The sequence below is a fragment of the Zingiber officinale genome, chromosome 6A, assembly GCF_018446385.1.
Source record: "Zingiber officinale cultivar Zhangliang chromosome 6A, Zo_v1.1, whole genome shotgun sequence".
NCBI classification, from domain to species: domain Eukaryota; kingdom Viridiplantae; phylum Streptophyta; class Magnoliopsida; order Zingiberales; family Zingiberaceae; genus Zingiber; species Zingiber officinale.
The window spans coordinates 150,901,088-150,923,992 of record NC_055997.1 but is presented as its reverse complement, the minus strand read 5'-3'; the positions used below and the strand labels follow the sequence as shown (position 1 = coordinate 150,923,992).

At 37.2% G+C, this 22,905-nt stretch overlaps 1 protein-coding gene across 1 annotated transcript in view; it reads left to right on the top strand.

Annotated features, from left to right (window-relative positions):
* The first annotated feature begins 928 nt into the window (after positions 1 to 928).
* The window catches only part of LOC121998805, a 32,044-nt gene continuing 10,067 nt past the window's right edge, over positions 929 to 22,905 (top strand). The window contains exons 1-3 of the mRNA XM_042553868.1: positions 929 to 1,037; positions 4,224 to 4,353; positions 5,792 to 5,910. Of these exons, the coding sequence (XP_042409802.1) occupies positions 4,236 to 4,353; positions 5,792 to 5,910 (237 nt within the window). The 5' untranslated portion in view covers positions 929 to 1,037; positions 4,224 to 4,235. The remainder of the gene's footprint in view (positions 1,038 to 4,223; positions 4,354 to 5,791; positions 5,911 to 22,905) is intronic.

The window sequence follows — 22,905 nt, the reverse complement described above, 5'->3', positions numbered from 1 at the left end:
TCGGCCGGCAGTCCAGTGGGACCGGCCATCTATGGCCGTCCGTCCGGTCGGACCACACTCTCCTCTGGGTGGGCGGCTGTTCCGGTGACTTCCACTTGGCGTTGACTTTGCAAGAGAAGGGGGGGCCCGCTCTTACTACCGGATCAATGTCTAATTATTCTTGACCTATCTTGATTTCTTGTTAGTCGTCTGATTCTCCTTGACCCAACTTAACTTCAACTTGGTGTCTAGTTTTCTAGATTCGTCAAGTCGTTAGCCTACACACTTAGTTCAAGAGTTAAATCACAAGTCCAACTTTAACTCTTTATCATACATCAAAACCTGAGTTACATCATTATTACAAACTATACCAACAATTTTTATTAAAGGATAGAGTTTTAGGTTCGACGAATTAAAACATAGTTTTTTTTAATGTGCAATTGACCTAAAAAATGCTGGGTTGATGGGTCTTCTATTGCAAATGTTTCTCGATTTATTCTAGTGATCGGTGAAAAATATCCGTAGGATTAGACTTGTCATTCTAAAATTAATTAACGTAAGTTGGATACCTTGTCCTAATGAAAAAGAAATTGACAAATTAATATGGATTGAGTGTGCATAGATAATAAATTTTCGTGTGTTCATTATATTTAAAATTTACCCACTTTAAATGGTAATTAGTATCATGATTCACTTTTAAAATTATAGAACGATGATGTAACCTTTTTTTTCTCAATTAAAATACGGATTTCTTTTAAATGAATTTGAAAATAAAAAATTGGAATTATTAAAAATTGTATGCTAAATCTCACGAAGAATTCGGCTTAAGAAAAATAGCGCTAGATTTACTCTCACAACATTGATTCATTCGTGGGCCCAATTATCCCACCCACCCCTGCCGGCCCAATTAATTGGTCCAAACGAAACCCCAAATAAGAACCTCCGCCGTCGCTTTTCTTACGGCTCTTCATCGCTTTGAGAAGAACCTTCACATCTGCTAATCCAAGCCCTCTCTTTCCCCATCTCTTCGGCGCTCCAGCGATCTCTCTCTGAGGCAGGTGAGTATCTGTTGGTTCACATCTTTTTCCTTTTTCCATAGTTTTGGTTCTCCTAAAAGATATCGCGTCGCTTTGCATGTTTTTATCGACTCTCGTGTGCCCATCTACTACCTTTCGACCATCGTGTAATTGCCAGATTGTAGTTTTTTTTTTTTTTTTGTTTTTTTGCGTCTTATGTGCGATGGCTAAAAATCGAGCTTTACTAGTGTTTCCGTAGATTGGATGATTCGAGAGCTGAGAATAATATCAATATTTTTTTTATTTAATTAAAATGACGTCGTCTTAACTTACTATTTGCTAACAAAGGAGGTTCTCCTTCGGCTCACCTTCTTTATTCCTTTCTGCTTCTTAGTTCACCACCGATATAAAATCCAAAATTCTGCTACTGTAATCTCCTTGCTCTTTTTCTCTTTCACAAAATCCTTTTTTCCCTTCCCAACGCATAAATGCTTCTCGCTGGTCGCCTGTAGATCCATGTCAAATATTGTGAAGGCAGACCTCACGTTGCGATCATAGCTTTTGAAATTTACTTAATAATTCCTCTTCAGAAAATGTGATCGTTCTACTACAATGTTGTATTTGGCACACTATCATATAAAACAGTAATGATGTTGCTTTTCCGACCGCTTCACAAAACCCTACGAAGATTAGAGTGGTCCATTATGGATGATTTCTATTTCTATTGCCATCCAACTATTTGTGTTAATTTTCGAGCGAATCTCCTGAATCATGAGATGAACGATATTCTCCTAGATCTCAGACAGCTAGTCTACATGATGCCCTTGGGATTATCTAGATTATTCCTCATGAAATTTGGTGAGGTTGTAATGATACTGGTTGTTTGATGCCTAAGCTTAGATACATTTTGTGCATAATTTGTCTTCTACTTCCCAGACAAATGTCATGTTGATATAAGATAACTTCTCTTCTTGTGTCTTACCATGTTGTGGCCCAGTGTTCATCATAAACTTTTACAACAATTGATTCATCGATGTCACCTAGCTATTGCTTTATAGTAGAATTAAAATATATAATAAAATTAAAAATTATAAAAAATTAAGGTATTTTTAATCCACGGATTCATCGCAGAATCAAAAATTATAAAAATTAATAATATTTTCTTTAATATTAATTTAATTTTTAAGCTATTTTTTTTCAAAAATTAAATGGATTGCCGCAAAATTGGGCATTATGTAGGCCCGTTGTCTGAGATTTAGGAGAATATTGTTCACCTCATGATTAAGTAACACAAACAGTTCGATGGCAGTAGAAATCATCGATAATGAACCACTCTAATCTTCGTGGGCCTTTGTGAAGTGGTCAGAGAAGCAACACCAATACCATTTTATATGGTAGTGTCCTAAATATAACATTGTACTAGAACGATCGCGTTTTCTAAAGAGGAATTATTAAGGAAATTTCAAAAGCTATGGTCACACCATGAACTTTGCCTTCACAATATTTGACATGGATCTACAAGCGACCAACGAGAAGCATCTATGCGTTAGAGAGAAAAAAAAGATTTTGGAAAGAGAAAAAAAGGGCAAGGAGATCAGAACATCGAAGTGTCGTGGCAGCCGCGAATTGTTGGTAGTTAAAGTGGGAGAAGTAGAAGTTGTCGCTTGTTTCTCCTCTTTGGGATTTATATGGTGGTGATTTGGGAAGTTGAAAGGAAAAGGAAGTTGAGCCGGAAGGAGAACCTCCTTTATTCGCAAATCACAAATTAAGACGAGGTCATTTTATTTAAATAAAAATTGATATTATTCTCATAAAAATTAAAGTTTCATTTATTTTCCAGTTATTCCTTATTAACTCAATGGCATGCCACCCACCTAGTAGAACGACCAATTGCAAAACCTACACCTTATCTGAAATCCGATGATTTGTCGCATAATCAAAAATAAAAAAACAATAATATTTTCTTTGATATTAATTTAATTCTAAGGTATTTTTAAAAAATTAAATGGATTTTGTAATGAATCTATGGATTCGTCGTAGATTTGTTGTGCTGATTTCTGAAGATCATCACCGTTATGGTGTTGGTTTCTTAAGACTAGCACAGACTGGTGCTTGCCTTCGGAAACCAGCACTTGAATTCTATGATGAATTAAAAATAAAACAATTAATGATATTTTTTTCAATATTAATTTAATTTTTAAGGTATTTAAAAAAAATTAAATGGATTCTGTGATAATCGTAGAATTATGGTGCTGGTTTCTAAAGATCAGCACAACTATGGTGCTAGTTTTTGAAGACCAACACCATAGTCTATGCTAGTTGGCACATGTGGTGCTGGTTTTCAAATACTAAAAAAATGATAATTCCAATTACCTCATTAACTATCTCTGGGGGTGACTGACCTAGTCTCATGGAAGTTTCCCACCGGCCATCAGGGTAAATTGGGAAGCGCACGTGGCGGCCAGCTCAGAAGCCCAGCATCCTTTGATTACGCCCTCCATTTGGAGAAAAAATTTCTGCAAATACGTCGTAGTTAGGGTTCGAACCGCGGGTGTCGTGGTGACAACCTGGATGTCCTACCGTAGCACCATGGCCCCGGGGGCGCTGGTTTTCAAATATTAGCACCATAGTGGTGTTGGTCTTTAGAAACCATCACCATAATTATGTGACTTCGTAGAATCCATTTAATTTTTTAAAAATATATCTTAAAAATTAAATTAATATTAAAGAAAAAATTATTATTTGTTTTTATTTTTGATTTGCAACGAATCATCGTCGCAGAATTCCGGTGCTGGTTTTCTAAGACGAGCACCACAGCCTGTGGGAGTCTTAAGAAACCAGCACCATAATGATGTTGGTCTTTAGAAACTAGCACCACAAATTTGCGCCGAATTTGTGGATTTGTCGTAGAATCTATTTTTTTTTAAATACCTTAAAAAGTAAATTAATATCAAAGGGAATATTATTATTATTTTTTTTAATTTTTGATTCTGTGACAAATCATCGGATTTTAGGTAGGCTGCAAGTTTTGCAATTTAACGTTCTACTAGGCGGGTGCCATGCCATCGAGTTAATAAGGAATAACTGGAAAATCAATGAAACTTAAATTTTTATGAGAATAATATTAATTTTTTTATTTAAATAAAATGACCTCATCTTAATTTGTGATTTGCGAATAAAGGAGGTTCTTCTTTCGGCTCACCTTCCTTTTTCCTTTTTGCTTCTCAGATTATCACCGATATGAATCCTAAAGAGGAGAAACAGGCGGCCACTTCTACTTCTGCCACTACCAACAGTTTGCAACAGGCGCGACACTTGTCCTGCACCAAATGCTTTGATGCTTTATGGTTCTGCTATTGTAATATCCTTGCTCTTTATATCTCTTTCCAAAATCCTTTTTTTTGTGCCTCCCTAACCATAGATGCTTCTCGTTGGTCGCCTGTAGATCCATGTCAAATATTATGAAGGCAGAGCTCTTGGTGTGACCATAGCTTTTGAAATTTCCTTAATAATTCTTGTTTAGAAAATCCGATCGTTCTAGTACAATGTTGTATTTGGGACACTACCATATAAAACAGTAATGGTGTTGCTTCTCCGACCGCTTCACAAAGCCCCACAAAGATTAGAGTGGTCCATTATGGATGATTTCTTCTGCCATCCAACTGATTGTGTTAATTTCTGAGTGAATCTGCATAATCATGAGGTTGAACGATATTCTCCTAGATCTCGGATAGCTAGCCTGCATGATGCATTTGGGATTATCTAGATTATTGCCCATGGAACTTGTTGAGGTTGCAATGGTACGGGTTGTTTGATGCCTAAGCTTAGATACTTTTTGCGAATAATTTGTCTTCTATCTCCCAGACAAATGACACGTTGATATAAGATAACTTCTCTTCTTGTGTCTTACCATGTTATGGCCCATTGTTCATCATAAACTTTTACAACAATTGATTCATTGATGTCACCTAATTCCTAATATTTTATAACATAGTTATACCACAAAATAGATTGGAAGCCATTTTGTAACAAGCTGATGCAGATAACAACAATCTTGATTGTTTAAATGCAACAATAGTATTTAACATGTTTTTGTTAAAATATGTGCAAAATGCTTGTTAAAAGGATGATGAATTTGTAAGATGGGTTTATATACAATCATGACTTGCGCTATTTTGTTGAAAGTGGTTTTTTGCTGAGTTATTTTTTTTCATGTGTAAATTTTATTTTAGTATCACAACGGCAATGCTAAGTCCTAGTTAATTGAGGTATTTGACATGGATCTTTCGTGACATAAACTATGCATTTGCTAATACTCTATTAGAGTTGAATATTAGAGAGAAAGGGGTAAAGGGTAGACAGCGAGTTCAATGAGTAAATTAGTCAATGTAATAAAAGAATAATTTAATTAATAGTATTCCAGGCATGTATAGCTAAGCGGAGGGATATGATTATGAAGCTGACCTCAAATACTCAACACATACAAGGTGTGATGATAATGATGATCGATTATGATATTCTATAAATTAAATTGCATGGAGTTTACATTTATGTGTTTGTTTGAAACCATTCCAGCTGAACCTGTAAATGAAACTTGGATGTATGCCATAATTCTCTACTATATTCAAGTCTACTATATCTTGGATGTATTCAGATATAAATTTCTTTTTCTTTATTTTAATCCCACATTATCTCTCGTCTTAAGAGTATGTAATTTCACCTAGGCCTGGTTTTCATTAATTATATGCCAGTTTGAACTGATGGTCTAATCAAAGACTTCATTATTTGCACTGCAGCTCCATTTCACCAGATGCAACAATATTACAGACACGGCGACTTTGATACTTGTTTTAGCAAATGGAATGCACTTTTGGATTGTTTTAGCCTGAAGACAAAAAGGTTATCCGAAGTGCAGGTTCGCTATTGTCAGAATAAATTTATGCTATTATTCATTATGGAATTTGTTTATTTATTTTTCCAAGAACCTAAATACAATTGAAATCAATCATATTACTTCTGGCTCCTAATAGTTTCTTATGCTTAGTTTAGTAATTATATTGTAAATTTTCTTCCAAGGTTAGATCATTTTTAGAGGTTTTTAGATGAACTAAAAATTGTGTGACAATGCTTGTCATATCATAGTAAGGATGATTTTCTTGCTCATTCTTAAATATTTTCCAAGTTGAATTTGTAATTGTGAAACACTTAGACAGAGACCATGTGGATGACACATAATTAATTTTGTTATGGGAGATAGCTGCATGTTGCAGATGAAAAGATTAAACATTTTTTTCATCAAATAGATTAACACTGTTTTTATGAAAGAGATTAACACTTATTTCAAGTTGGATCAGACGACTGTTGTTCCATGCCTCAGATACATTCTTTTCCAAGGAAAACTATTTGTATCAATAAATTTTCTTACTCAATGATATGATGAATCCATATGTTGCACTTTTACTCAAGGTTCTAAAATTCGCTAGGCGCTAGTCGGGTACCAAACCAGTTCCTAGGCCACCTAGGCAGGACTAGACGTCACTAGGCGGATTCCACGGTATCAATAAATATGACATAATAAATCATATTCTATAACTCCAACACAATAACATCAAATTTAAAATGCGTTCAAAATTACACAATTAATAAAATATCACAAATTTATTCTACTTTTTTATAATTTTCTACGACTTGTTCTTCATCGGACACAAACTCAATAGATGCAAAATCATCCACATGAAGTTCTCTCACTCTAGAGCTTTTTCGGGCTTGTTTAATGAAATAACTTTTCCAAAGGATTAAACTTTGGTCACTCTTCAATTCAATCCCTTTCAAGGCACTCAGGAAAGATCAGACAACAAATTTTCTTCAAATCGATTTCTCCAGCCTTTTAACTCTCTAATTTCTCCAAAATGTGGGTTCTTCATTCGCTCTGATGAAGATGAAGTTTGGTGCTAGCCGTCAGGGCAAGCCAACAAATCTATTTTCTTGTTGGACCAAAGTTTAGAGCTTATAAAACTTAAGCCCAACACAAAAAAGTGTTGTATTTCAGTTTTTTTTAATTGGACTTTCAATTTAAAAGCCTAAACTAAAAGAAATCATAAAAATCCTGTAATATTTTCGCGGTGCCTAGACTATTCGACTGATTAGTTGGCGCCTAGGGCTGCCTAGGCGCCAAGGCCGCCTTGGCTGACCGACTAGCATGTTTTCAGTGCGGTTAATTGGCGCTTAGCGCCTAGGCTGATTTTTATAACACTACTACTTAATTGGGGCAAACAATCCGCCTAGTTAACTTGATTTCCAAAGATGCAAATTCTTCAAGAAAACTGATTGAATTAATCAATGTAAAATCTTGAAGTTGTCTAACAATTACTTTAGTCAACTTGATTTTGACAATCAGAAAAATACTTTCTTTTGCAAGTATTATTATAATGATGCAAATATAGATAAAAGACTATACTTTAGAAAAACGAGGTCGGAGCAAAATAATCTAATTCAAAATTATTTTTTATTTATTTATACTTTTATTGTTTCAATAGTCTCAATGAGATTGAATTATTATCAATTATAAAGGGATTCCCCTCATTGTTCTCTCTCATTATAAGATTTTTGACTTCAAGTAGATTGATTGTAATGATAAATTTAACTTCTAGCTAGAGTTTGTTATTTAAGGAGCAGTATTATAGACTTAAAGAATGTTTGGAAGGTTGTCTTGAGATTTGTGGTTGACTTTGAGCTATTGGATGGTTGATCAAAACGACAACCCGGGCCATGAAGCTTCTGCTAATGCAGGATCCCTTGAAAGGATCAAACCACATTAGGTCTAGTGTACATAGCCTTACCATGCATTGCAAGAGGCAATTTCCACCACTCGAACCCGTGACCACAAGGTCACCTTCAAGCTAGGTCAACTATTGGTTAATCAATGTTTAGTGCAATCATGTCCTAAGTGGTCGTGCTTGACTAAGATGTTTTGATGTGTTGGGTAAATGACTTATGTTTGCATGTGATTCTAATGCCTATATCAAGCTTTAAAATCTCGATCCGTGCTGAGGTTTTGGTCCAGACCGAAATGATATGATTTTAGTATCGTATCGTGTGTCGATACAGTTTCGATATTTTTTATTTATATAAATATAATAATTATTAGATAAATATGTTTATTGTGTATAATTTAAAACTAAATTGTGTATTGATTTTATATAAATTTTCAATTAGTGAACAACTCAATTATCAAATAACTTTATCAAAATTTCTCAAATAAAAGACAGTTAATATTTCCTAAGCAGATCCGACGTTCTAAGACAAAAATATATGATATATTTTGGAAGCAATAATCCTAAAAGTACAAAAAAGTTAAATATTTTATTATTCATGAATCCAAATTTCAAATTTATTTACAACAACAATAACAACCAAGCCTTATCCCACTGGTGGGGACTATAATTGCATAAATTAACACAAAAAAATATTATCTATAATAAGTATATAAATTAACAAAAAAAGCTACTTTATATATAATAATTTTATAATTTAACTATTTATTCATTTAATTAATTATTAATTTAAATAATATATATTTAAAATGATAATATGAGAATATCAATTAAATAGGAAAACAGCAAAAAATAATTAAAAAATTATCACAATAAAAACTTTTTAAAAAAATTTTAAATAAAATTTTGAATATTAATAAATAAAAATTAATATTTTTTTTAAAAAATCTAAAAATATTTTTTATATATTTTATCGGGATAATTTAATTAGGATTTAGGAAGTCTTATTTGAAATATCACACTTTAATTGGGAAATATTTAAATTAATTAGATCATTCTTTTCATTTTCTCGACAAACAAAAAGTTAGAAACCGCGAGTGGACGCGCGGCGTCGTAGGCATCTTGCGACATGTCGGCGACGCCTGTATTGCCTCCGACATGGCCATGGCTTATGTCACATGACACACAATTCCTTCTGTCGTATGATGCACGAAACACTGGCGCTTATTGTGCCAATTTTGCTCATGCGATGGAATGGTAAAAAACGTCTGTGCTGTAAGGTCCTCGGATTAGTTTTGATGTGATCCACCAAGTCAATTTAGGTCTTGTGTATTTGATTATTGTGTCTAAATGTGCAGGAGCTTAGGATCACAAGAAGTCGAGCAAAAGACGCAACATACGAGAAGGATGACACGAGAATGGAGTCGACGGGCTCGATACATCCGAGGGACGAGAAGCTGGGGAAGAGCACAAGTGGAGCGAGAAGGATGCGTACGGCGCTTCCGAGTGATGAGAAGCCGGAGCGGAAGACTGCTCGAGGAGAAGACCGGAGTTGGATTCGGGTGAGCTCAACTCTGGAAGGTCGGAGGATCACCCAAGTGACCGGAGAAGGTGTCGGACGGTTAGTCTGAGGCTGACGGCTCCAGGCGCCCGGATCGTTCGGACAAGATGGTTCGGTTGCCCTTACCACCAAGGGTGCCTAAACGGTGCCTCGTCGCAGTGGATTAGTCTTTGGATCCATGTCAGCAACGGTCCGAGCGTCCGGACATGGTCCAGGCGTTCGGACATGAAAATTTTCATTTTCAAGCCGTTGTGTGGAGATAAAGTTTGCCATGCTGGGGGCGCCTGGAGAGGGTCCAGACGCCCAGAGTTGTCACGTTAGCAAACGGCTAGTTTCGACCTGTGGGTTATAAATAGAGCCCTGGTCCTCTTCATTTAGTACAACACTTTATGTATTCAAAATTTTCATTCTGTTCTTCAAAGATCTGTGCGTTCAGCATTCTATACAAGGCTTCTCCGACTTCGATTTGTGTCAAAGAAAGAGTCGACTAGTTGAGCTTCACTTGCTTTGGATTAGCAATCTCCATGGTTGCAAACCAAGTAAATCCTTTTGTCTCGTACTTATTTTATGCAATTTAGTTTCATTTATTAAAGTGTTTCTTAATCAAAGTCAAAAGTTTTGGAAATAGTATTTTTATCATTTTAGGCAATTCACCTCTTTCTTACAGGCCGCACCGGGACCAACACGTGTAGCCTGACACAGAACGGTATTTGAAGTTTAAAATTAGAGGCCTGGTTAAATGCACTCATGAAACTTGTGAATCTTATGAGTTGATGAGATTGAGTTATGGTTTATGACTCAATGTGGCCAAGTTGGTGTTGCTCAATTGCTTCAAGGTTCGCTGGAGATTGGAGAAAGATGTATGAGACATTTGATGGGTTGAAGGATGAGAAGCATTGAGTGGTGTTGGCGAAACCGTTGATCTTGACTTAGTGTCGCCAAGTTAATGTTGGATCTATGACATGATGATCCGTTGGACATCGGAGATCAGAGAAGAAGTACAAAACATTATCACAGGATGAGGAACATTAAGGTGACAACTTTGGTCACAAGCGATGAACTATGTAGGTGAAAGAGTGAAGGATAACATGAGGATCTAGTTGAGGGATTAGTGCATCTTCCAATGGGAGATAATCACTTAGGCAAAGTGAAGTTGCAGCAACTTTGATGGGAGCCTGAAAATATAAACATTGTAATTGAACAAGTGAAGGATGACACGTGGAATGAGCTGAGAATTTGGTGCATCCAAGGGATTGAGGACATGACTGGAAATGGCCTTGTAGGCAAAGTAAAGCTATAGGTAAATTTATAAGCAAGTTGTGAGAGTTGAGTGAGTTGTACTTTGGGATTTCAAGTAGTATTTTACTTAGGCGATGACTCAACCTATAGTTTGAGTCGTAGTTGACGATCCAATCTACTAGAGGTTGATCTCAGTCTATTAGTGAGTTGACTTAAGATGGTCTGCTAGTAAATAAAATATTTATGCTTAGAGTACAATCAACTTGGCTGTCAACCGACCAAATTGAGTTGATTAAGCACTCATTTGACTGGGCAATTGAATGATACCTTAGCAGAAGTCAGAAACAAGACGGTTGATAAGGAAGGCTACAACCATCATAAGGTTCACGTGATAATGCAGCTTAATTAGAATTAGAGTGAGTCAACTTAAGGAGCTGTTGCTACGTAAAGCACTCGACTAAAGTATAGGTGAGTTGACTAAGAGATCAATTGCCAGGTAGAAGGTTGATAATCGTGAAAATAGTCGATTGGAAATGGTTAAATCAACTGACCTACTTTAGACAAAAAAAAATGCAACTTATTTGAAGACAACTTAGAGGCTATAATTAGAGGACCTTATTAAGCTGGGCTAAACTAACATTCTTGTGCTTTCTTGTTCAATTTTATAGTATATAGCATTATAGGAAGGGTAGGCTTGGTGCAACGGTGTTTTGTGATCAAAAGGTCATGGGTTCGAATCCTGAAAATTGCCTCTTGCAAAAAGCAGATTAAGACTGCATACAATAGATCCTTTCCTGGGATTCTGTATGGCGGGAGCTTTGTGCACCGGGTTGTCCTTTTTTTTATAGCATTATAATTATCTTGCTTGCTTTACTTGTATTCCTTATTCTTTTTCTTGTAAGATTCTTGTAAAAGGTTTCTCCATCTTTTTAAAGGAGAAAGCTAGTAGGATTTGGGAGTGACTCACCATAGTTCGTGAAGTAGAAATTGAGGGTTTTGAATCACGTAAATCCTGTGTTAGTGCTTATGTTTTTATGTCCTGTATTTTTATTAACTTGTTTGATTTACCTTAATACACATTAGCAAGAATAAGATCTCTTAATTTCAGGTTAAGTACTATCTAAATAGGGTGCAAACAAGCAAAATCGAGCTCAGTTATGTTCAAGCTTGTTTATTTACTTATCGAACCTATTCAAGCTTACTTATTAAAAATCTTATCGAGCTCAAATCAAACTCAAGCTAAACTAATAGTGTTGTTATCCTTAAAAATTAGAATAAACCTTTATCTAATATATAAAATTTCTATTCTTTTCTTGTTTTTAGCATATTATGAATCATTTAACATTAAAAAATGATAAATTACCATATTTTTATTTACTTAAATAAAAAAAATAAGAAATAAATTATAATTAGATTTTACATATTTTAATCAATAAATTTATTTATAAATTCATGAACCTTAACTAACCAAGTTTACTAGTGTTCAAGCTTTTTTTTTTTAATTTTATATGTTCTTTTATTATTGAACAAACATAAACGAGCTTGTTGAGCTGAATATTCAGTTTGTTCGCGAATTTACAACCTGTATCTAAACCACCCTCTAGTTATCACACAATATTAAAGTTTGGTTGATCAAACATTCATGAACTTGGAATCTCTAACACTTGTCTAATGAATAGTAGGGGACTTACAAGCACTTGCATGTTTGTAAGAAAACATGTATAACCTTCTCCTTCTTACTTAAGTGTTGAAAAGAACATCAAAGGACTTTGGAAGCAAAAACAAAGGCTTATCCTTGGAGTTTTGGTTCTTTTAATAAGTCTTTTCTTGCATATCGTTATATCTTTATCTACAAACTGTTGTTGAGGTTCTTGAGAGTGTGCATACTTCTAGAGGGTATCTACAAGCATTTAGATTGGATTATATCATTTGCAAGGCCTTTAGCAATGATGAGAGCATACTCAGAATGACTTGTCATGGTCCGTCTGAGCTAGGCTTGTTTAGATACTAACTTTTTGCTTGTTGTGCATGGTCTACAATAATGTCTGAGCAAAGTAGTGCTAAGGGACAATTTACAACAGCGTCAAGTTAGGTTACAAATCTAAATTAAAAGAAAAGACTTGTGTATTATTGAATTCAAGGTTTAAAATTTGGAGTCATATTGGAGTTTCGTTTTATGACTTGAAAGATACAGTTTCAATAATGGATCATGCTATGCTGATACAAGTTCGATACTTTTTAAGTATAAAATATATTAATTGAAAATATTTTTATTAATATTTAATTGTTATAGATGTTTACTATTAAGTTAGATTGATATTATCTTGTAAAATGTTTTATACTGATTAAGTGAGTCAATTTAGGGAGGTTTACCAAGTCAACATGACATGATTAATAGGTTTAAACTAGATTTAATTTGAATTTATTTGATCATTTTAAAATTAAACTCATTTTTTATATAAAATAATTTAATTCTTTAGTAGTAGTATATTTTATAAGTTTAGAAATTATATTATATTTATTTTTTATCTTTCCTAATAATATGTGATCCTATCGGGAAGCGGAGAAGACAAACCTGTCGGAATGACGTGTCTGGAAAGTTGACCGCATCCCCATAACCCGGTGGTGAGCTGTTTTCCGCGTTGACCAAGTCGTCCGAAGTCTTCTGGTCAACAACACTTGCAACCAGCGACCGGGTTACCTCGATCCTTGGTACCTCGATGCTCGAGGTGGGTTCCGCGAACATATGAGCAGCTAGATAACACTAGAAAAATAAATGCACGAATAAGAAGTACGAGAACGTACCCTGGCCTCGGGGGGCGCCCTCGGATGGGTCGGTGAGCTGATCGCGATGCTGATCGAGTTGTCGTGGCCCGGATGAGTAGATGGACGTGAGCTAGTTGGGGAGCCGGATCTAAGAGCGACGCCCTGGAATCCAGTGCGGCAGGGCTCTAGAAAGATGGCACGTAGGCCGGGTATGATAGCGGCTCGTAGGCCGGTGCACGACACACAAGCCGGATAATACGACACGCAAGCCGGATAACCAACAACTCACAATCATAATAGCGATATGAAGAGTAAAATACAACGGCTCGATGGTCGGAACCACATCGGCTTGCAGGCCGAACATCATCTCGACTCGAAGGTCGGGGTAAACAAACCTGAGCACTTCAGACTGCGGTTGTCCGGAGGGTGACGGCGGACGGTCAAATTTGGAAAAGATCTTGCTTCTCCCAACCCTATGTATTATAGTGTTAATACCGGGGAGGCTATATTGGTCTTTGTGGGTATTGTCATTCAGTCGCTTGTAGTTGAAGACCATCCTTTCCTTTCCCTTAGTTTCCTTCCCTGTTTTGGGGTCCACAGTGGTACCTGAATAGACAATAATTGCAGTAGTTCTATGACAACTGTTGCTTGGTCTAATAACCTTTAAGTCCAGCAGAGATCTGATATGCTTTCGGAAAGAATCTTGCATTTGAGGGGTGACATGCTTAAGTGGTCGATCCTCAATGATCAGATCTGGATTCTTAATTTCCAGCTTACAGGTCACTAGATTAGACTCCCAATATTTCATTGGATTGTCCCCAATATAACCAGTATTGGTTAATTCTGCAATTAGGTCTTGAAGATGCTGTCCAGGTTGCCATAAACATACTTGTTCCTGGATTTGATTATATTCTTCTTCTTCTAACTCTAGTTCTTCAATAATAGAGGCTGCAGGAACAATTTGTTGAGTATGTATAGTTGTAACATTTTTGTAAAATGTTACCTCATTTCCTTCAATGCGAACTCCCCCATGCATAGCTCGAATGAAATTACAGCCTAAGATCATAGTGATGTTTCCGCCCAATGTAAGTGGGAAAGCATAAGTATAGGGTATCCTGAATTGATGATCCTCTATCTTCATATTTCCGTACCTCAACTTCTTGTTGGCTGTTGTCTTTGAATTAATGCCATTGAAATTAACAACAAAAGTATTATCTTCAATGGCAAGAGGAGGTATGGATACCTGATCGATACAGCAGGTGGTAGCGCCGGTGTCAAGGATGGCGTTTACTTTGAAACTATCTACCCCTGGGATAGAAAGTTCTACAACCAAGTTAAAAAGGCCATTTGTTTTGGGTCTTGGTTGTTTTGCCTCTTCTATAGAGAATATTTTCTCTCTTCCTGAATCAATCAGAACATGTATTTCTTCTTCACATATTTCTTCATCTTCCTCCTCAGGATTGAAGAATTCCTTGCCCTTCTCTAATCTTTTTAGTAAATCTTTGTTTTCTAACTCCAGGCGGTCAATTTTGAAATGAAGTTCTTCATTCTCAGTGCAGACTTCTAATGTGTTGGCACTATTAATTCTCAGCATTTCTTCTTTTTCAGCAGTAAATTCTTTCTTTAGCGCTTCAATCTGAATTTCTGCTAATAATTTGGTGCTGATAACTTCTTGCTTTAATCTTTCAATCTCCGCTGCTGACCATGCAATATAATTTTGTTGCTCTTGGATAAAGGTAGTAGGAGAAAAAGGAACTGGTACTGACCTTTCCACAGGTATGCTCATGTCAAAATAATTTCTTGTACACATACCACATGAAGTTATATGGCAAGTACTGCAGTGTATACGGTGCCTTTGCATAGTCTCCCTCTTGCAACACGTACATTTTTGGTAGGGGGATGCTATCTCTCCATTGATTTCCCATATATGATTGCAGTCATGCTGCACCTTTGATATTTTCACCATAGGTTGCCACCCTTCTGTTTTTCCTATCATATAGGAATTTGTTTGTTCTATAAAAACAAATAGAAATTCTTGGTTGAGAACAGTGTTCACCTGATGGTCTTCTCCTTCTGATATGCTAAATATAGCATCTGAGGGCTCATCTCCTTCCTGTACAGACAGGATTTCATAGTCATCAGGGATTTCCAGTCCTTCAAAAAGAGCCACTCTTTTTGTGTTTTTGAATTCTTTAGGGCAATCTCGTGCAAAATGACCTTCTTCACCACAGAGGAAACATTTGCACTTCTTGTTTCGTAGTAGATGCTTCTTTTTCTCTACTCTTGCATGTGTCTGGTGAGGCTTGCCCTTGTAAGTGGTGGACTTTCTGAGTCCATATTTCTTCTTTGGGTCTTTATAATATCCAGGGATGGGCATTTGATTGCAGAAGGATAAATCTTTAAGGGATCTGCTAAAAGCTGCCTTCTTGCATTCTTCTTCTAAATATTTGTAGGTAAATATAACCCTGGGATGCACACCCATGGTATTGCCCTGGTATTTTTCTTCGAATGCTGCTTTAATACGACGACCCAATTCTCCAGGAAGTTTTAGCCAGAATTTTTCAGATAGTTCTAGTCCAGTGAATAACCTTCCTGTTTTTGAAGCAAGATGCATATAATCAGTTAGAAATGGAATAAGATCTTTTACCTGTTGACAACTAAGTCTTTCCAGATCTCTATATGCCCTATCTTGCATGTCAGTTGATCCTTGAAACGGATCTTCTAGCAGGAATACCCTTCTTATCTGGGAAATAATATTCTGCGTGCCATTTCTCCCGTCACTGGAATTGATCAACTCTTGATACTCATTTGGATAAGCCATTCGCCATTGTATCCAAGTTAATCTTTCTGTTTCTCCCAGTAAATTCTCAATATAATCAGCTTTGTCTTGAGTGTCCGTGAAATTCTGTAGGGCTACTACATTTTTAGTAACTGCTTCCCATCTCAAGAAGACATCTTCTATTCTATGTAGCTGAGGTGGGAGTGTAAGAATCGCCCCTGTTTGTTGATGAGCTGTTGGTAAATTCCACCATTCATTCTGATCATTATGCTTGAATTTTGTCTTGGTCGTAGGTGGAACTGTCATGCTTACGGGCTCATCTTTGGGAGCACGGTTTGGGGGGTAACCAACAGGATTCATTGTTGTATCAGCAGGTGGTCTATATGCAGATTTTGCTTGAGAATAAATTTGTTCTTGCAGCTGCTGTAATTGTGGGTAATCAGAAACCTAGTCTGCTGTTGGTTTTGTAATACCACTACTGCTGCCAGCTGCTATTATTTCCTCTTCCCCACCATCTTCCGCGAATGGATTGATAAATTCATCTTCAGAGGTTGGATAATGAGGTGAATCTTGCAAAGCTAGATATTGCAGGTAATCAAGATAGTCATCATTAGCAGTATCAGTGGGTATTTCTGTAAACATACACAAAAACTGTTTTGAATTTGATGAATCTTGTGAAGAGGATGGCATGGCATCGAGTTCTGCTTGCAACTGTCGTCTATATTCCCTTGAACTTCTTAAGTGCCGACGTGTAGTAGCAAAACTTAGCTCCATTGATGGAGGTCCATCTAGTAAATTCAGATATGCCTCTTCTTCATAAAATCTGTGTTGCTCTATCGCATACTGCCTAACCTTTTTCTGCATTGCCAGTAACTGTTCTTCAGGGAAGGGTTTGATTGTCAAAGGTGAAATAGTTTCCTTTTGTTTTTGAGCCTTTGAACGGGTTGCTTCATATTCTTCAGCCTTTGAACAGGTTACTTCATATTCTTCAGCATAATCTTCATCACTACAACAGTAATGACAACCAAGGCATGCAGGATTAGCTTTGTGACTAGAGCAAACCTGGTTCCTCGTTGTTGAGCCAAATCCGGATGTCCCTCTATCCGTTGAACCCAATAATTCAACTTCCCGTACATTTGGCGTAGCAATGTGTTCTATAATAAGTTGAGCAATGCACTCTTGTCTGTTGAGAAATATATCTTCATTTGTTGTGTTAAAGGCCATAATCTTTATCTCTCCTCGATAGTCTGAGTCGATGACGCCTCCCATTATAATAATGCCTCTTAAGGCAGTGCTTGATCTGGGAGCTATTCTTGCATAGGTGTTTTGTGGAATTTGTATACAAATGCCGGTTGATAATAAAGACCTGTTAAGAGCAGGTATATCTTGTGCATGAGTAATAGAAATATCATACCCCGCAGCTCCTGGTGTTCGCCTAATAGGGAGTTGTGCGAGCGAAGATATTCATTTAACCAGCCATTCAGGAGGACAACTTTCTTCTTCCACAAATACCGCAATAGTATGGCTTATTAACTCTTCCTCATCTGACTGTATCTCCTCATCTTTTGAATTAAATTTTGGTGGAGATGATGAGGTTGCTGCTTGATACTGATTGAACTGTAGTGAAACACTGCCATCAAGCATGTTTCTTGTATTAACTTCTGTAGGCTGCATAGGCAGGTTGACAGTTGATTGCCTTATAACCCAGTTATGCCCTAAGACATCTCTGGTGTTATAACTTCTTCCTGGAAGAGCCCTTACACCATGGCTTGCCAAATAGTCAACTACATTCTGTATCTCATAAGCAAAGCCTACGTTGGGTGTATTAGATAATCGCCCTACCAGTCCTCGTGTGACCAGTAAGTTGGCTTCTCCATTTCTCCAGTTTTCATATCCTCGTGCAAGTATTGATACCTGTATATTTCTGTAAAAATCAGAAATTGTAAGCATTGTGTCAGGTATAACATAAACCAATTGACTTCCATGTGTCAAGTCAATTTCCATCGTAGCAAAGATGGCTTGATCGCCTTGCCATCTGTTGTCTCTAAAAACAACCAGCGCCAATGTTCCTTCTTCTTGCCTGTGCAGTATTTGGATTCTTACTTGTATTACTCCCATATGAAGGAAACGCATACCACTTCTTTGGAGTTGAGTGAAGCTTTCTGGTTGTATGAATGCTCTATCAACTTGATTGCTGGTGACAAGTATTGCTTCTTCTGACCTATGAACATACACCCTATGGTGTACATCATCTCTTCTTGAATGGTATAAGACTTCAGCTGGTACTATTGAGGCTCTTTCCTGCATTGAAAGTCGAAGCTGAGTCTGAGGGTCAAGCTGTTGCTCTAGGGCATTATTGTAGCTTCTCCCAGCTATCCTTCTTGTCACTCGCTGTATAGCTCTTTGTGCGTTATATCTACGCCTTTGACCTTGTCTATACTCCCGTACTTGGTCTTCAAATAGTGGCGCCCCTTCTGTTCTCGTGATTGTTGTTACAGGAGGATTTCTGTTTTGTGTTGCCATCATTTCCTTGCCGTTTTTGCTTGCTCTTCTTTCAATATTTGAAAGGGGTCGGTAAAAACTCTTAGCCTTCCTTTTGACTCCTTTGGCTTTTCGTTAATAGAGATGGCTTGGATTCTTTCAGAGAGATTTTTGACAATTTCTTCTGGAAGAGCTTGTTGGGCTGGAGCTTCCTTTGCTTCAAGTCTCTTTATTCTTTCTTCTAGAGATTCAAGTTTCTCTAGGATGGTGACTAAAAGCTGGATCTGCGTATTAGCTTGTTTAATAAGAATATTATTACTGCTAATACCTCCTTTGTAGTCAGCAGGTTTACAAAAGCCTACAGCTGGTGCTTCTATGTCTTCAGTAGCTTGAAGTGCTTCTTTGTATGAGTTTGTGGCTTTAGTATTTATATAGCTCATGAAAATACCCAACTTTCAATCTTATGTAACAAAGTTTCTACTTTGTCGACCTTCTGTTTCAATTTTTCTGATAACTGTAGCACTTGTTGTTCTCTCTGCTTTGGCTGCTCAATTATCTTTATGATAAGATCTTCAAGTTGCCTTTTGGTTAATGGTTTATTTTCTAAAACCTCTTTAGTAAGGTTTTTCACGGCCTCACTAAGCTTTTGGTTTTCCTTTTTCAACTCTTCTAGTTGTTCCTGTATTTGTTTGAAGTTTTTGAGGTGGACTCTACAGGAAAGACAAACTCTGTCGTATATTACTGAGATGTTGTGAGCTAATTCTCTTTTGGTAGGCTGTTTCTCTGTTTTTGCTAAATCAAGGTATTCTAGGTTCGAGGTATGGGATTTAGTATACCATTCCTGTATATGTTCTTCCCAACGTCTAGACATAGACACAATTATAACTGTACCCTATGGTCTATCATTCTTACGAATTGTGGCTTACAGCTTAGGAGGTTTTAAAAGCTTTCTTGCTCACACAGGTGTGCCCTTGGATTTATATCGGCATCCCTTGCCTTGTTACCAAGTTAGGACCTGTTCTTTTGCAATCCACTCGTCGTTCCCCGGTCGCCTTATTACCACAAAACTTTCAGTTTGATAAACTTTAGGATTCTGTTATTCAGACACTATATCAGTTCATGTTTTCGCTATATCTGATCAACAGTTGCAATTCGCTAGACATGCCTTCGGAGTTCGCTATAACTGATCAACAGTTGCAATTCACTAGATCCGAATTTTAAAGAAAGATGTCTTTTATTGTTTGAGGAAAGACACATAAAGAAAATTACTACTTTTACCCATCCTCTCCCCTGTGAATACCCTGAGTAGGGTTTACTCAGCCATAAAAATTAGCTCTGATACCAAAAAGGTGCGGAAACGTCTTCTTTTCAAATAACTTAGATAATGTACCAAAGAGAAAAGTACAGGACTAAATTACAAGAAAAGGATCTTAAGAACTTAAGACTTACAAATTTAGACTTCTCAGAGTAGAACTTGTACCGTGAAGCGGTGTGTGTTCTGCAATGAGCTAACTAGAGGGTTATATAGAAAAGAGAAGGATAGAGATGAGCTGAGTGCACTTGTGGGCCTCGTCATCACTCATGGGTATCCTTTTTTGTTCCTCTTTCTTATCCCTTTGCAAGCTTTACAACGCAGCCTATAGTCTTTACAGCTAAGGCTAGATTCTTTTTCATTTGGACGGCTCCCCGAGGCACAGTCCATGTGAATTCGAATTTGCTTTTATTAAAGCAAATCTACTTTGGATTTGTTGGGCTCACCACGCTCTGTCTTCTTATGGTGGTGTGTCCACCATATGTTGGATGGTGTCTTGCAATTGTAGAAAAGCGGTGAATAAGGACTTCTTTACAGCTGAGACGCTGGGTAAGACATCTTTAAAGTAAAGTCCTTTGGGGTGTTCACTCCTGATGCTGAAATCTGCTTCCTTGATGCCGTGGATAAGCTTGAGCTCCAGGATGTTGTGGATGAGCTGGTTTGCAACGGTCTTTTCAATGTCGGCCAAGTGTCTTCTGGCGTCTTCCACGGCCCAAGGGTATGCACTATCCTTGAGGAAGACGCCAGAAGACACTTGGCCGACATTGAAAAGACCGTTGCAGACCAGCTCATCCACAATATCCTGGAGCTCAAGCTTATCCACGACATCAAGGAAGCAGACTTCAGCATCAGGAGTGAACACCCCAAAGGACTTTACTTTAAAGATGCCTTACCCAGCGTCACAGCTGTAAAGCAGTCCTTATTCTCCTCCTTTTTACAACTACAAAGCACCATTCAACGCATGGTGGACACGCCACCATAAGAAGATAAGAGTGTGGTGAGCCCAACAAATCCAAAGTAGATTTGCTTTAAATAAAAGCAGATTCCAATTCACATGGACTGAGCCTCGGGGAGCCGTCTAAATGAAAAAGAATCTAGCCTTAGCTGTAAAAACTATAGGCGCTCATCTCTATCCTTCTCTTTTCTATATAACCCTCTAGTTAGCTCATTGCAGAACACACACCGCTTCACGGTACAAGTTCTACTCTGAGAAGTCTAAATTTGTAAGTCTTAAGTTCTTAAGATTCTTTTCTTGTAATTTAGTCCTGTACTTTTCTCTTTGGTACATTATCTAAGTTATTTGAAAAGAAGACGTTTCCGCACATTTTTGGTATCAGAGCTAATTTTTATGGCTGAGTAAACCCTACTCAGGGTATTCACAGGGGAGAGGATGGGTAAAAGTAGTAATTTTCTTTATGTGTTTTTCCTCAAACAATAAAAGACATCTTTCTTTAAAATTCGGATCTAGTGAATTGCAACTGTTGATCAGTTATAGCGAACTCCGAAGGCATGTCTAGCGAATTGCAATTGTTGATCAGTTATAGCGAAAACATGAACTGATATAGTGTCTGAATAACAGAATCCTAAAATTTATCAAACTGAAAGTTTTGTGGTAATAAGGCGACCGGGGAACGACGAGTGGATTGCAAAAGAACAGGTCCTAACTTGATAACAAGGCAAGGGATGCCGATATAAATCCAAGAGCACACCTGTGTGAGCAAGAAAGCTTTTAGAGCCTCTTAAGCTGTAAGCCACAATTCGTAAGAATGATAGACCATAGGGTACAGTTATAATTGTGTCTATGTCTAGACGTTGGGAAGAACATATACAGGAATGGTATACTAAATCCCATACCTCGAACCTAGAATACCTTGATTTAGCAAAAACAGAGAAACAACCTACCAAAAGAGAATTAGCTCACAACATCTCAGTAATATACGACAGAGTTTGTCTTTCCTGTAGAGTCCACCTCAAAAACTTCAAACAAATACAGGAACAACTAGAAGAGTTGAAAAAGGAAAACCAAAAGCTTAATGAGGCCGTGAAAAACCTTACTAAAGAGGTTTTAGAAAATAAGCCATTAACCAAAAGGCAACTTGAAGATCTTATCATAAAGATAATTGAGCAGCCAAAGCAGAGAGAACAACAAGTGCTACAGTTATCAGAAAAATTGAAACAGAAGGTCGACAAAGTAGAAACCTTGTTACATAAGGTTGAAAGTTGGGTATTTTCATGAGCTATATAAATACTAAAGCCACAAACTCATACAAAGAGGCACTTCAAGCTACTGAAGGCATAGAAGCACCAGCTGTAGGCTTTTGTAAACCTGCTGACTACAAAGGAGGTATTAGCAGTAATAATATTCTTATTAAACAAGCTAATACGCAGATCCAGCTTTTAGTCACCATCCTAGAGAAACTTGAATCTCTAGAAGAAAGAATAAAGAGACTTGAAGCAAAGGAAGCTCCAGCCCAACAAGCTCTTCCAGAAGAAATTGTCAAAAATCTCTCTGAAAGAATCCAAGCCATCTCTATTAACGAGAAGCCAAAGGAGTCAAAAGGAAGGCTAAGAGTTTTTACTGACCCCTTTCAAATATTGAAAGAAGAGCAAACAAAAACTGCAAGGAAATGATGGCAACACAAAACAGAAATCCTCCTGTAACAACAATCACGAGAACAGAAGGGGCGCCACTATTTGAAGACCAAGTACGGGAGTATAGACAAGGTCAAAGGCGTAGATATAACGCACAAAGAGCTATACAGCGAGTGACAAGAAGGATAGCTGGGAGAAGCTACAATAATGCCCTAGAGCAACAGCTTGACCCTCAGACTCAGCTTCGACTTTCAATGCAGGAAAGAGCCTCAATAGTACCAGCTGAAGTCTTATACCATTCAAGAAGAGATGATGTACACCATAGGGTGTATGTTCATAGGTCAGAAGAAGCAATACTTGTCACCAGCAATCAAGTTGATAGAGCATTCATACAACCAGAAAGCTTC